Raw genomic sequence first — 15,660 nt, forward strand, 5'->3', positions numbered from 1 at the left:
TGGGGGCACACCCATAGGCTGGAGCTGCAAGCTGGTCCAGGAGGGTGGAGTGTGGGGTCGCCCAAGAGAGTGAACAGGTGCACTTGGAGCCCACAGGATGTGCTATGTGACTCTGGGCGCAGTTTTAAACACTCAAAGTGTTGATTAACCGAGAGTTTCCCCAGGATATAATAGGGACTTTCCCCAAATGCCCGGGAAAGAGGCGGTCTGAGCAATGGGCCTGCCATCTTCCTCCCTTTCCCGCGGAAGCTCCACCTTGAGGCGGGAAGGCAGGGTCCTCTGACATTACCACTGGAGGTGGCCTCTCCGCCCGAGCTGAGGGCACCCACCTCCTGGAACTAGCTGGGGCTGACACTTGAGGTTACATCCTCGGCACACTTCCTCCCCAAACCACACGCAGCCACTTCCTCTGAGAACAGCAGAAGTTGAATGAGAAAAGAGTTCCCGAGATGTTGCAACACCCAGGACAATGAGGGCAAGTAACAGGTGGGTGGTCCTAGCGAGGACCGTCTCCCAGGGGGTCCTGGGAGTAGCCTTTGCTTGGAGACCAGCTCTGAAAACACACAGCATTCCAAGTGTCACATGAATCCTCACCATAATCCTGAAGTCGAGAACTCCCCCATCTGAAACAGAATGATTCTTAGGAGGAGGAAACAGGGCTCGGGCAGGGATAGAGCTGGGTGGGATGTGAGACAGGCCATTTGGCCCAGGGGTCGTGCTGCATGACCCAGGATTCCACCAAGTGCTCTGTTACTCAGTCTTCAGACAGTTCCATCTTACAGATGAAGTGACCTGCCAGCCCGGCCGTGGCAGGGAGCCAGGCTGGCTTTTTGTCAGCCTCCAGGTTTTACTCTGCTGCTCGATCTCCCTGACAGAGACGGCCCATCCATGGCACTCAGCCCTTCAGTGGCTCTTTTTCATGTTATCAGCCCTGTGTGGCCAGCTTCTCCACTCTCCCCCTTACTGGACATCCAGGTCCTCTATTCCTACAGCCACAGGTTCTCACCATCCTCTCCTCCCTCCACACCCACCTCCCCCATTTTGCCCAGCTAGGACCTGCTCGTTGTTTGAGGATTTGCTCCAGGATCACCACCTCCAGGAAGCCCACCCTTTCTACCCCTGAGTCTTTTACTCCTGTACAGCACACCTGATGGGGGCAGGGGACAGGATTCCTTCTTGATGGAACTCCGCTGGCCCAGAGTACTTCACACACCTGAATCAGTTGGGGATTTTGTTGAGATGCAGATTCTTAGGTCTGGGATGGGGCCCCAAACTCTGCCTTTCCCACAAATCCCCAGGTGATGCCCAACGGTGTTCATAAAACCATGCTTGGAGGGGAAGGACCTAGGCCTTCCTGTACTTCTGAGGCCCAGAATCTCACAGATCTTGCTCTGAACGTATTTAAGTGCCATTTGACTCCAATCAGTTTATGCCTAACAGCCCTGCCCAGCAGGTACCAGCCCCGTTTTGCCCCCAAGGATGCCCAGGCTCACAGCAGGTGACTAGCAAAGCTGGGAGTCCACGGTGAAGGAGATCTTCACCCAGTGAGAATGAGTCGCAGCTGGTGGTGAGGTTGGGGAGCTAAGGGGCAGCCGATGGTGGGGACGTCACAGCCCTCAACAGCGGGAGCACGGCCACCTCCCCTGGAGAGGGGCCACAGGCTTCCTGGGCACCACTGGGGCGCCATTCCCTTGCTGAGCACTCCCAGAGGCTGTGGCCAGGGCCTGGGGGAGCACGGCAGCTTCTGGGGGGGAGTGATGAAAGTGAGGGAGGCCGAGAGGCAGCTCCCCTCGGTCACAGGAAGGCCTGAAGCACCCACAGCTGGTGACTTGGCCATGACACTCACCCCCCAGAAGGGTTCCCCTACAGCAACTTCAGGTCCCAGGTGACCATGCCCTAGACCATCACTTCTGGCCTTTGGGCTTCTAGCACGTGGACATGTGGCTTCGTGCCTGCTGCCATTAGGGAAGGCGACTAGAAGTCCTTTCCTCCCTGCCCCCAGCCCTGGCATCAGACCCATAGGGCCCAGAGCCAGGACCCTCTGGCCCCCTAGAAGCGGGGCTGGCAGGGCCCACCCTTCTTTAGCCCCCAGCACCTCTCATCTTGGCCTCCTTGGAGATGTGGGATTATACTCGCCCTGGGAAGACAAGCCCCACCCGCTCTGATACACAGACTTGCTAAAGACACAATGGTACTTCAGTTTCGCTGCTTGCACCCACGATCCTGTTACAGTCCACCCTCCGCCCCTACACAGCCCCTCCCAATTCACCCCCATCTAGTTACGGTGCCACACCCCAGAGGTCACTTTCTTCTTTTATTGGGAAGCAGACACAGGGCACACGGGGTGGGAAGCAGCCCGACGCTTCCCCGTGAAACCCAGGACGATGGTGGCCACAGTCAGGGACACCACAGTGGCCAGGCCTAAGCCCAGCATCACCGAGGGGGGAGAGGAGGTGGACCCTTCCACACTGTGGTCTCTAGTCTTCCCCAGGAAGATCAGTGGCCCCACTGTGACATCTGCTTCTTCTGTCACTGAAAGACAAGACATCCAAGGGTCACCTTAGTCCCCACACAGGAGTCAGGTTAGGGGTTTGGGGTTGCTCAGTGGGTTCTAGACCAGTAGGTTTAGTTCTAACAGCTGCATTATTCTCCCACACCCCTGATTATGTGTCACGACTCCAGGATGACTGCAGAATGGCCCCAGCCGACAGCAGGGTGAAGGCTTGGGGCCTCTCTCACTTAGCCCCGAAATGGCATCCCCCTAGGGGTAAGCAGCCTTAAATGGGAAACAAGTGTCACTCTAGAGTGACATCCGGTGCCCTAGACTGAGGGGAGGGCAATAGACCTGGGGCCCTCTGGAGACCTACCATGCCTGCGACTGCGGGGAACAGACTGTCCCTCCAGGTGGCGCAGCCTCCTGTAACGGCCTGATACGCCACAGCTCCCCTTGTTACAGCATCGACAGATATCAACAGGGCCTTCTACCGGGGACCATCTGAGAGGGAAAGACACAAGGGTCAGACGGCTGTGCAGTCTGCAGGAAGCGGTTTGCTGATAGTAGGCACCTTGGGGGAATCAACAGGAGTGTGGCCAGTTTGCTACCCCGGTTATGTCCAATCCGGTCTCCTCACCTATTGGAGGACTTGCTGAAGGAACAGGCCTTGCTTATTTGGTCTGGGACTCGGTCAACCGGAGTGACCTTCAGGTGGCAGGTGATATATATCTGGAAATAAGAGCAGCTGTTACGAGGTGGAGTTCTACGCAGTGCAGTGACTAGTAAGCCAGTTCTTCTCTAACTCTTAACCCTTGAGGGGGAGGGGAAGCCCACTTTAGGGATGGGATAGTGCAGGCTCAGAGGTTAACCCGCCTCAAACTTCAGAGCAAGTTGCAAGTTGGATTCTAAATCGGCACCATCATCTTTATTCCTCTGGTCTTTCCCCTACTTTTCCAATCACTTAGCATGCCTAAGCCCCGGGGCCCATTAAGTCAGAACCTCAGGGACAGGAAATCAAGTCCACAAGGGCCAAAATCCCACCCGACCAGCTGGAGTGGGTTTTTTTTTGACAAAACCAGAGCTCAGGTCAGCCTGCATCCTTTTGGAAGAGGTTCCCCACAGTCAGAGGTCCCCCTTCATACTTCAGGGTCTCAACACACACATGCACACACACCCCAAATCCTGCAAAGAAACCGAGGTGCACCGCCTTTCCTAAAGACTTCTGCAGAACCACAAGCCTCGGCCACCACCTAGTGGCCAAGCGTGCCTGCAGGGTAACCGTTTCGGAAACTTGAACCAGCCCGGTTGCACTTCTGGCTGTCTCTGCCTTCCATGTGCACACACACCCCAGCCCCCTCACCAAAGAAGGGCTTCCGGGTCCCTTAGTGTTCCCACTCCAGGAAGGGAACCGCTTTGAGCCTCAGCTTCTTCCCAGAACACATTGCTGATGCTAACTGGGGCCTCAGATCTCAGGGTTGTTCCTCGTTAGCTTCCTCCCTTGTGCCATAGCTGCGCCATCAGACAAGCCACCTGCCCACCTTTGAGGGAGAGCCGTCCGAGAGCTCAAGGCTGCTTTCCGTTGATCAGGATCGTCCTCTGATCTTAGTCACCCCCAGCCCATCCCTGGAGACGCAGATACCGGCTCAAGAGTCACCCATGCTGATGGCCACCACCTGTGTGAAGCCTCATCCCCTCCTTCCTCACCCCTGGACCACCTGTGAGGTCGATTCCCTACCCCAACCAGCATCTTCTACCCTAGGCCCCCCAGGGTCACCGAGGTGGGCACTGGCACCCTTCCCGAGTCTATTTTCTTTTATCCCCAGCCCCATTCAACCCAGGACCTGCCATCAGAAAGCTCCAGGACATCTCCCAGTAGCTTCAGTTGTGCCCTTCCTTCTATCTGTCTACCATCTGTAGCAGATAACTTCCGTTCTCCGAACAGAACTTCTGGGTGAGGTGAGGTAGCAACAGCGAAGTCTAAAAATTCACACCACTCGTCCCTCGATGCCAGCCAGCCACGTAAGCCTCTGGTTTGGCGGTTTGTAAACCTAGCTGCTGATTAGACGCGCCAGGGAGCTTAAAAGGCTCCTGATGCATTTCTAAATAAAGAGACTAGTGGCTAGGTATGGTGAGATACTAGTGGTAGAACCTAGATGGTAGGTACATAGCTGTTTGCTGTGAAATTCTTTTGGCTTCACTTTTGAAGATTTTAAGAAACTGGAAAAAGTTGATGCCAGGTCCCACCTCAGTGAAATGAAAATATATGGGAGGTATCAGTATTTTGATGGTCCTTAGGTGGTTAGTACAGAGCCAGAGCTGAAAACCCCTGCTTTAGTCACTAATCCTTCCTGACCAGCTATTCCAAATTTCACATCCTCCCAATCCTATCTCAGGAAACTTGTTTAAAAACTTCTTGATTGTCGTTTGTAAGATTCTACCAGCACTTTCTGGCTAGAGGCCAGTCCTACCTGTGCTTCCTGCCCAGCCATCACGAGTGATCCACGTTTTAGCTCCCTCCCCCCTCTGCCACCCTGAGTGTCAAGTTGAGCTTCCTAGCTTAGTGGTTCTCAAAGGGTGGACCCCAGAGCAGCAGTATCACCAGGACCTGGAAACTTATTAGGAATGCAGATTTCAGGCTCCACTCCAAACCTTCTGAACCAAACCCTGGGTGGGGGGCCCAGTGGTCTCTTTCAACAAGCCCTCCAGGTGATACTGATGCACTCAGGTTTCAAAAAGTCACAGGTCTAGCCTATGATCAAGTTCGAGAAGCTACCTAGCATGAAAAGTTCACCCCTGCTTCCCTTGCCCTTCTAGAAAGCCTCCAGGAAGGCTGACACCTGCTCTTATTAAGTCCTTTACTCAACCCACCTGGGTTCTGGCCCTGCTGACCTTGGTGAGGACAAAGTCAGTGACTTGGTCATCAGGTGCTGCATCGTTGGTGCTCATCCGATGTGAGCTGTCAGCTAGGTCTCCTGCGCTCCTATTCTCCTAGTTCGTTCTCTTTCCAGGATCCCTGAATTTCTCCATCCTTCATGGATTTTCTACCGGTCTCTTAGGGCCTGTGCCTTCCCAAAGATCTCACTAGAGCCCATGGCTTTTTCTACTTGATAAGTTACTAGGATAGGGCAGAACTATTAAATCACTGCTTAAGGGGACAGCTAGTGAGTGACCACACCGGCTAGTAAGCCTGGTCAGCCTGACCCTATGAGTTCAGCCTTATTCCAGGCTCTTAAGCCATTACCGTGTTTCTGGAGTCATTAGCAAAGTGGAACACATCCACTGTGAACTGGAGGGTCTCTGGTCTGGGTCTGGGTGCTTTGAAAGCAGATGAGGCATCGGTGAGACCGTCCACGAGACAACTTGAAAGAGAACAAGTGAAACACAGTTAAAGATTGAGGAGGTGACACAGGTCGTGTTGCACAAGCGTTCCCTAGAGAGGTAGCCCAGCCTTACCCGTGAAAGTCCACGATGGTGTGATAAGGGGAGGTGTTCCAGTCTGGCGTCAGCGTGGCCATACAGTGGTCCACGAACACTCGCAGGGGCACGTGGCTGCCGGTGTGGACTTGGGCCTGGAGGTGGGCTCTGTCTCCCAGCTGGAAGGTGGGCGTCGTCTTCTCCGTGCTCCAGTTCTCTGCAAGGCACGGCCAGGGTGAGGCTCTGCCAGAGCGCCCCCTGCTGGCTGCCCCCTCCCAGCTCTCCTTGCTCACCCTCCATCAGACGCAGGGAGAAAACCAACTTCTCCTCCGAGAACATCGTGGTCCTGAAGGGCACCCAGGTGGGCAGGATGGCCCAGCTGCTCACGTTGCCCTGCCTGGAAAGAGAACAGCAACCGTCCACACCTGGCCCGGGGCTCCAGGTCCCTGGGCTGCAGCCCCTACTAGTGACACACTGCCCTCCTCTGGGGTGTGTATGGTTCTGCCCAGATGTGTCTGCCCACTGTCCGAGGCCCCCCTCTCCAGGATCTTGTTCTGGGAAGCCCTTCCACACATGCCTCATCCCTTGTTTCCTCGTGGTATCAACACCATCTCCCCTCCCCACTCCCAGAGAGGAGGGCAGGGTTCAAGGCCTTCACACTCCGCCCAGCACAGGGCCAGGTGTTGTAGTTATAAACCAGTCGCCCTGTCCTCCCACCTCGATGCCCCAGTTCACAGGCACATGCTTCATGCTGGGGCCTCCCCACCCTTGCTCAGCCACTGCGGGAAAGCCAGAGGGAGAGAGCAGGTTGAGATGGCCAGAGCCTGGAACCCACCCCTGCGCTATTGAAAGACCACTTCTGAGCTCTGAGGGCGCCCGTGGCCGGGCAGCCTCGCAGCTTCCACCAAGAGGCAGCTGTGGCCCGGACCAATTTCAGAGGCTCAGAGCAGAGGCAGCAGGCCCTCCATTCCCGCCAGGACTGAGGGCAGGGACCGCAGCCCAAGCACCTCCCCCTCCTCGCAGCTAGATGCTGCCAGGAGGCTGACGTGCCTGCTGAGGGACCTGTGTCAGGGGCAGGAACAGGCCCCTCCCACACGGACCTGGGGTAGCGGCACTCGATGGGGACCTCCGCGCGGTTAGTCCTCAGGATGGACAGGTTTCCCACAGGGCGGGGGTCATGGAACAGGAAGGTGCTGTACACCAGGGCGTCGTCGGTCACCTGAGGGAAAGGGGAGGGGTTAACTCTCCCAGCATCACCTGCCCTGATGTGCCCGGCCAGGGGCAGGAGGGCCGTCCGCTGGTGGTGGAGAGAACACAGGCCCTGGGCTCAAAGCCTGCTCTGCCGCTGACAACGTGGGAGAGCCTGGACAGGCACCCCTTCGCACCTCTTTTCACCCCAAAATGGTGACACCACCGCAGGGAGTCTGGATCAGCTCCGTGTCATCACCAAGCAGCGCCCAATGACCAGAGACATGGGGTGTATGCTCCCTTCTCAGACTGCTGCCCTCACCCCACCCTAACACACACACACACACACACACACACACACACACACACACACACACACACACACACACACACACACACACCACTTCCTTTTCCAGGAGAGGCCTGAGGCCAAGAAAGCCTCCAGGAAGAGGCGAGAAACTTCCAGGAATTTTAACTCACTGCCACAGCAGTTACCACCTAACTCGCCCTCCCCCTTCTGACTTATTCTCAAGCCCATTTCACAGAAGGGGAAGCTGGTTTTTAGCGGTTGCCTGAGGCCGGAAGAGCACAAGCAGGTGCTGCTGGGGCAGTTTGCAGCACCTGCCCCCCGACCCCGGCCCCCCAGGGAACGGCTGCCTGGCCCTGCCCTCCGCCCGCTCAAATGTCAGGGTAGAATCCTAACTGTCTATCAGCAAGGGTCCCAGGTGGAGCGCTGCATATATGTGGGACCCAGTGCAAAGTGAAAACGTGGGGCTCCTTGTTCAAAAGGAAAGAATTTCAGGACAGCAGAGCATCACTAAACCGAGTGTAGGCCCCGAGAACCGGCACAGGTAGCGTTCCCAGGAAGCCGCCCCGTCCCCGCAGGATTCTCATCTGGCGAGACTGGGCAACATTGTCCTGGGGAGAGGTGTCAGCAGGCTGTGCTCCACGGTGGAGTCAGCTGGGGATCTTAAAGCTACTGATGTCTGTCCCCACCTCCATTCCGATTTAAGGTGGGCTGTGGGAATCAGGAGTTTTAACCACTCCCCAGGTGATTCTAATGCCCCGAGGCTGGGAGTTACTAAATTAGGATTATTCCTTAACTCCTGCCCCCTGCTATGCTCTCCCCAGAGAAACAAGGCCCAGGAGGCTTCAAGGACAGTCCTGGGCACCACACTGAGACCAGAGCCCCAGAGGAGGACTCCGGGGGCTGACGGTGCTTCAAGGCCAGGTGGGCAGGGGGGCATGACAGAGGGGAGGACAGGCTCTCTGAGCCGGAGCAGAAGTCGGTCCAGGGAATCGTGCACCAGCTGGGCCCGGTCCGGCCCTGCCTTGCTGAAAGGCCCCTCCTCTAGTCTGAGGCTCTGCCCCTCCCCACTCTCCTTGGGAGGCGTCTGGCCCGAATATTACTCAGCTCTCTTCCTGTACATGCCCCCTACTTGAGTTTGCTCCTATGCGACCCACTTTGAGCCTCTTCAGCAGAGATGAACACGATGCCCTTTGCCCCCTCCCTCAACATCACTTTTAGTTCAAGCCTTCAAAGCCATTAAACATGAATGAGGGATGCCAAAATTCTGGTGTGTTTTTTCTGAGATGACTTCCGAGCTTTCTGAGGTGTCAAAGTTCATCTCTTCCATACAAATTTCTAGGGCCCCTCACAAGTGCTGGGCTACCCACAGGGGATCCTATCACACCCTCCTCCCCTACATCAGCTACATCTCTCCTGGATGCCCTCCAGGGGTTCATAAATCCTCAGGAATCAGAGTGGGGGTGCCCAGTCTGGCCCAAAGTGCACTGCCACCTCTGGACTGCACCCCACCTCCCCAGCTTAGGCAGCTAGAGGCAGGAATTCCCCCGCATCCCCGTGTCACTGAGGCCCAGCTTCAGGCCTCAACTACTCCAGCCACCCGACCCCACAAATGAAAGGAATTCACCCCAGCCCCGCCTGACACCGGCTCTGCATCCACACTCCCCATCACCGGCCCCCTCCCATGTCATCCCCCCGAGGCCGGGGCTGCCGAGGGGGCCCAAGCCTCACCTGCACACGGTTGCCACATGCGTGCAGCCCAACCTCAAACCTGACCACGGGATCTGTGTCCATAGAGAACAGCGGCTCACAGCGGTCAGGGCCCAGGGTAAGGTCTGCAGGCCTGATGAGCTTCCCGGTGCCAAAAAGGTCTTTGCTGACAGTAACCACCAGCTGGTCCTCCTGACAGTCCACCATCACGGCGGGTGGCTTCGATGGCATGAGATGTTGGGATTCATCATGCCAGATGGGCCGGGGGTTGCACAGCTCCAGACTCCCCCAGAGCAGAAGGCAGACGAAGAGCCTATAGCTCGGCCCCATGGTGCCTACGAAGCCACTCCCACTGGCAACTCCGGGGCAGGCGCCACCCCCGCCATCTTATACCCCGGGTGATGGTTACTCACACCTGGGCTCCCAGTTGCCTCCCTTCCCCAGCCAATCCAGTGGGCTAGGCCTCCGCTGCTCAAAGTGGCTCCCGGTCCTGCAGCATCGGCATCACCTGGGAGTTGGTTAGAAACGCAGACGCTGGGACTTCCCCGGCTGTCCAGTGGTTAGGACCCCACGCTTCCACTGCAGGGGGGGCCAGGTTCGATCCCTAGCTGGGGAATGAAGATGCTGCAAGTCGTGTGGCACGCCCCCCCCCCCCCCCCCGCTCAAAAAAAAAGAAATGCAGACTCTCAGCCACAGCCCAGGATGACGGAGTCAGGATCTGATTGTTTGCTATCTCCCCAAGTGATGTGTATTCACATTAAGGTTTGGCAGCCTGGTCAGTCATAACTTCTCACCCCTTCCCTACTCCCACCCCTAGGGGTCCACCCTTTGCAAGGCCTTGCCCTCATTGCCTAGAGAGGGAGCTGAGAGATATCCTGGATTGCTGGGGCAGGGTGGGGGGACCTGGAGAAAGGCCTTGATTGAAGTATGAGGAGGATTTTATCAGAGATGGGAGCTCTTTCAGAGGAGAGAAACGGAGGCATCATTAGGAGACCAGGGTATGTTGTGAGCCGTTGCTTAACTTGATGGGAGGTAGGAGGGAAGGGCGGTTCAGACAGAGGCAGCTGTGTGAACAAAGGTGTAGATGGGGCACTGGGTGGGCTTGGGGGAAAACCCCAGGAACTCAGAGATGCTGGAGCCTCAGGTCCCTAGGGGGCAAAAGTGGCAGCTTAGGGAGCTGGGGAGGTGGGTGGGGCAGGATCGTGAAGGTGCTGGGCTGAGATGCTGGACTTTGCTCTGGGGGGCGGGGCGGGGAAGGCCACAGAAGGGTACTGAAGCAGATGCACCATCTGGCGAGCTCTGGCTGGGGAGGGGTAGGACTGGAGACAAGGGTCAGGGGGCTACTGCACCAGTCCTGGCGGAGGAGGTAGAGAAGGACTGACAGACAGGGTCAGCCTGTACTCATGGCCTACTCTGTGCCAGGCCTGGGTGAGACTCCTTCAGGAGGGGAGGAAGAATACAAAAAAATTCACGGCACTGAATTGCCAGGGGCAGAAGTGTGTACTCTCCAGCAAATGCTTGTTTCTAATGTGACTGAACCATACATCTAAGTCGCTTAACTATACTTCCTTGGTGTTTTTTTTTAATACTCTACTTGTGCAAAAATAAATAAATGCAGGGGAGAGACTGCCCGCACAACTTCTTCTGACCTGATCAACAAGGGTGAGGGGAGGGGGGAGGGGGGAGGAAGCCAGCAGAGAGAAGCAGGTGAGAGGTCAGGCTCCAAGCTCGCCTGAGTGGCCTACGGCAGCAGAAACCCTCCCACCTGGGTTTCCTTCCCAGCAGGCCCAGAGGGAGGGAGCCAGCTGTGGCCTGAGGCCCCTGAGGGACAGACAGCTGGAGAGAGGGGAAGGGACCCCTCAGAACTTGTTACCCACAGCCGTGGGTTGGTTGTGGTGGGCTGGGGATGAGCCTCCCCTGAAGCCTCACATCCGTCAGCCTCTCTCCCTCTCTGCCTTGGAGTTAACCCCCCTTAGAGGGCTTCAGGAAAAACAAGACAGAAATTTGTGCGGGGTGGGGGGTGGGGGGGGCGGGGGTGAGGCACGTACTGCTAGGGGGAATCTGGGTGAGGATGGGGCAGGGCCTGGACGCACACGGGGTGGTGGTGGGCATGTGTGTTCCCCTTGTCCAGAAGGAGGACTAGAGACACCTCCCTCAGGGAGCACGGCCAGTCCAGCCCCCAGGAACCCAACCCAGACCGGATTCTGGGTCTTTTACATTTTTCTGAGAAGTGCTGCCCCCTGGTGTCCAGAATGCACCAAAGCACGGCCACCAGCTCAGAGCATTTTCCTTAAAATTCTTGAAAGCCCAGATAGTGGTTTCTAAACACTATTCCTCTTTAAAAGCAGGACCCAGCTCTTCTGGGAGAAATGGCTGATTCCAGGGCTAGGGCCAGGAAAGACAGGGTGAATCTGGAATATCTTGTCATGCCAGAAAATGCCCACAAGTGGTTAAGGATCTGCCTGCCAATGCAGGGGCCACGGGTTCGATTCCTGGTCTGGGAAGATCCCACATGCCGTGGAGCAACTAAGCACCCCCCACGAGCCACAGCTACTGAGCCTGTGCACCACAACTACTGAAGCCCGCATGCCTAGAGCCTGTGCTCCGCAACAGGAGAAGCCACCGCAGTGAGAAGCCCTCGCACTGCAATGAAGGGTAGCCCCTGCTTGCCGCAACTAGAGAAAGCCCGCGCGCAGCAACGAAGACCCAGCACAGCCAAAAATAATATAAATAAATAAAAATTTTAAAATGCTCGCAAAATGATGAGAACGTGCCAAAAGAACACAGGAGTCAAATTAATGGGGTGGGGGGGGTGACTGGCCAAATTGGGGACAACTGCACATCCGAATGAATAAGGACAGTAAGGACTACACATTGAATAAAATAAGAATTCCTGGGCTTCCCTGGTGGCGCAGTGGTTGAGAGTCCGCCTGCCGATGCAGGGGACGCGGGTTCGTGCCCCGGTCCAGGAAGATCCCACATGCCGCAGAGTGGCTGGGCCCGTGAGCCCTGGCCGCTGAGCCTGCGCGTCCGGAGCCTGTGCTCCGCAGCGGGAGAGGCCACAGCAGTGAGAGGCCCACGTACCGCAAAAAAGAATTCGTGAGTGTCCATGCTGATGCTAACCACAAACATAAAAACCCACGAATGAGAAAACTTTTCCCATAAAAGGGAAACTTCCTTACGATACAATGCCAACAAATGATCATGGAAGGAAGATAGATTCAGAAAATAACCATTTGCAATCATCACAGTACTAATAGATTCAGGCAAGAAGCATTAGAGCCTGTTAAAGATCAGCTGATAGTGGGTGGGGGAAGGATGGATGGGGAGTTTGGGATTAGCAGATGCAAACTATTATATACCCGTCAGGACTAAGATCTCGCAAGGCGCTCAGCGCGACTAAGAAAAAAAAAATAAGGGTAAACAACAAGGGCCTACTGTGTAGCACAGGGAACTATATTCAATATCCTATGATAGGGAATTCCCTGGTGTCCTAGTGGTTAGGACTCAGCCCTTTTACTGCTGAAGGCCCGGGTTCAATCCCTGGTTGGGGAACTAAAATCCTGCAAGCCACACGGTGCAACCAAAGTTAACTCTTCTAAAATGTTCGCTATCACCTATTAAAAATTTTAAATATATATATATATATCCCATGATAAACCAAAAAAATTAGCTGATGCTGTGATGAAGATGTTAGCTAACCCTATAATCATTTTGCAGTATAAAGTCAAATCAACGTGCTGTACACCTTAAACTTATACAATGTTTTATGTCAATTATACATTGATAAAGCTGGGGGGGAAGCTCTGGAGATGTATGGTGGTGATGGTTACACAACTATACTGAATGTTATTGAACTGTACACTTAAAAATGGTTAAAACGGTCAATTTTATGTTATGGATATTTCACCACAATAAAAACAATAAAAACAAAGCAAAACTAGTTGATGGAAGTTAGAATACATAGTCTCGAAGTTTCTCCTTAAGGATTCTTTATTAATTACAAAAGAATAAAGGCTTCCCTAGTGGTGCAGTGTTTGGGAATCTGCCTGCCAATGCAGGGGACATGGGTTCGAGCCCTGGTCCGGGAAGATCCCACATGCCGCGAAGCAACTAAGTCTGTGCGCCAAAACTACTGAGCTTTCACTCTAGAGCCCGCGAGCCACAACTACTGAACCCATGTGCCACAACTACTGAAGCTGCACGCCTACAGCCCGTGCTCCACAACAAGAAGCCTGCGCACCGCAACGAGGAGTAGCCCCCACTCGCCGCAACTAGAGAAAGCCCGCACGCTGCAACGAAGACCCAACGCAGCCAAAAATAAATAAAGAAAGAAAATAAATTTTTAAAAAAATTACAGGGCTTCCCTGGTGGCGCAGTGGTTGAGAGTCCGCCTGCCGATGCAGGGGACACGGGTTCGTGCCCTGGTCTGGGGGGATCCCACACGCCGCGGAGCGGCTGGGCCCGTGAGCCATGGCCGCTGAGCCTGCGCGTCCGGAGCCTGTGCTCCGCAACGGGAGAGGCCACAACAGTGAGAGGCCCGCGTACTGCAAAAAAAAAAAAAAAAAATTACAAAGGAATAAGTGGCTACTTTACAGTGGATAAATCTGGCAAATAGCACTTTAGCCACATTGTCAAACTAACTATTAGTTGAATAAACATTATTATTTATTTGGTGGGATAAAAGGACATCACATGCCTCCTGATGTGAGGAGATGATACCCAGGGTTTAGAAAAAAGTTATGTATGTGTAAATATGTGTGTAACACACATGTATGTGTATACATATGTGTGTATATGTGTATGGGTATATATGTACATACACACAAAATTACTTGTGTATACATATTACATACAGAGATAGAAAAAGCATATGTAGCAAAATGTTCATATTTGCTATATCTGGGTAAAGGGTAAAGAGGATTTCAAAATAAAAGGTTAAAAATAAATCCTTTCTAGGTCAGATTCAAGTGAGAGGACAAAGGGATTCGTTCTCAGAAGAAGGCTGTTAACCAGTTTCCAAAAGCAGTGGCTGAAACAAAGTATGAGGTTATAGGTAGGAAACAAAAAGATGTGTAAGATCTTTGAGAAATAATTTATGAAACTTTACTGAAAGTCATCAGAGAATACCTAAACAGAGAGAGATTCCATATTCATGGATGGGAAATGCAACCTCAAAGATATCAATTCTCCCAAAATTAATTTATAAGTTCTATCAAAATCTCAACAGGTTGTGTGTGTGTGTGGAACTTGACAAAATGATCCTAAAATTTATATGGAAGGGCTAAGGGCCAAGGAAACCAAGACTTTTGAAGAAAAAGAACAATGTGAGAGACACACCCTAACAGATACTAAGACATATTATAGAGCCATGGTAGTGAAAGCAGGGTGCTGGTAGGACAAGAAAAAAATACAGTGGAATAGACGAGAGAGCCCCAAAACAGCCACTTGCATAAGTGGAAATATGATACATGACAGAAGGAACAGATGGACAACTCAGTAAGAGAAGCTGTGACAAGTATTATCCATATGGGAAAAAACCTGGATTTCTACTTCATACATAAAAATGAATTCCAGAGAGATTAAAGAGCTGAATGTGAACGAACAAAACTTTAAAACTTTTAGAAGGAAATACAAGCTCCCAGGGCAGAGTGAGGTGAAGGGTATTTGCTAAATATGACCCCCATTCCCTCCCCCAACAAAAAAGCACAAATCGTAAAAGAAAGGTGACTTTTTAGGGCACTTTCATAAATAATGATGAAATAGTTATAATAATAATAATTACCATTCATCATTTACTCACAATACACAGGGACTAGGTTGAGTACCCTAATCCTGATACCCACCTAGGGAAGTGTCACTGACCGCATTTTAGAGATGTGCAAACTAGGACTCAAGAGAAGTTGTACCCAAGGTCACGATGTACCAGTGAACACCCAAACCGAGTTCAATCCCAGATCTATCAGACTCTAGCTCCCGGTCTTTTGTCTCTAACCCTTACCGTCTCTCTGACACTTTGTAGTAAAGTTAATTATACCAGTTGGGTGTGTTGGCGGCGAGGTATACCCATCTCAATAACTCTAACACAATCAAGTGTTAGGATTTACGTGCCTCTGCCCCCGCTATTCATATAAGATATTCAATAGGTGCTTTAAAAATAGGACTTTCTTCCTATCACCCTGGGAAGACAAAATAGCTGGTGTGTGATTAAGAATAAGAAACCAAAATTGTGGGACAGATGGAATTTGCCAGACGCACCCACAAACAAGCCACTGACACTACAGCTGTGGCATTAATTCTGTAGCCAGACTTTAGCTGGAGGGACCATGATGGGGCGAGATTTGGCACGTTTTTTGTGCAGTGAAAGAGATGAAAAGAGATTTAGGGCTCTAAAAGGAAAGCAGCTCTGGGAAACTTCTCACTATTTCATTATTAAACGTCAAATGGTATACAAAATTTACAGCCCTCTTGACTTAGTACGTGACTTTGATTACAGCTAAGGAAAATGAATATTTTGTACAATGTTTCTGGCTTTTACTTATAGACT

At 53.1% G+C, this 15,660-nt stretch overlaps 1 protein-coding gene across 1 annotated transcript; it reads right to left on the reverse strand.

Moving 5' to 3' along the window:
- Positions 1-2,314: 2,314 nt before the first annotated feature.
- On the reverse strand, positions 2,315-9,443 carry ZP3 (zona pellucida glycoprotein 3). Its single transcript, XM_030872133.2, has 8 exons — positions 9,135-9,443; positions 7,009-7,127; positions 6,202-6,305; positions 5,948-6,125; positions 5,736-5,853; positions 3,132-3,223; positions 2,868-2,995; positions 2,315-2,532 (listed from the first exon to the last, which is right to left on the reverse strand). The coding sequence occupies exons 1-8, from the start codon at positions 9,441-9,443 to the stop codon at positions 2,315-2,317; spliced, it is 1,266 nt and encodes a 421-aa protein (XP_030727993.1).
- Between the last annotated feature and the right edge of the window lie 6,217 nt (positions 9,444-15,660).

The sequence above is a fragment of the Globicephala melas genome, chromosome 15, assembly GCF_963455315.2.
Source record: "Globicephala melas chromosome 15, mGloMel1.2, whole genome shotgun sequence".
Lineage (NCBI taxonomy): Eukaryota > Metazoa > Chordata > Mammalia > Artiodactyla > Delphinidae > Globicephala > Globicephala melas.

Excerpts from the sequence above, each read along its gene's own strand:
- ZP3 (XM_030872133.2), bottom strand. The coding sequence starts at position 9,443 with ATGGGGCCGAGCTATAGGCTCTTCGTCTGCCTTCTGCTCTGGGGGAGT. Across the intron at positions 5,854-5,947 it reads ACCATCGTGGACTTTCACGG|TTGTCTCGTGGACGGTCTCA; the intron begins GTAAGGCTGGGC and ends TTCTCTTTCAAG. Across the intron at positions 2,996-3,131 it reads TTCAGCAAGTCCTCCAATAG|ATGGTCCCCGGTAGAAGGCC; the intron begins GTGAGGAGACCG and ends TTTCCCTCTCAG.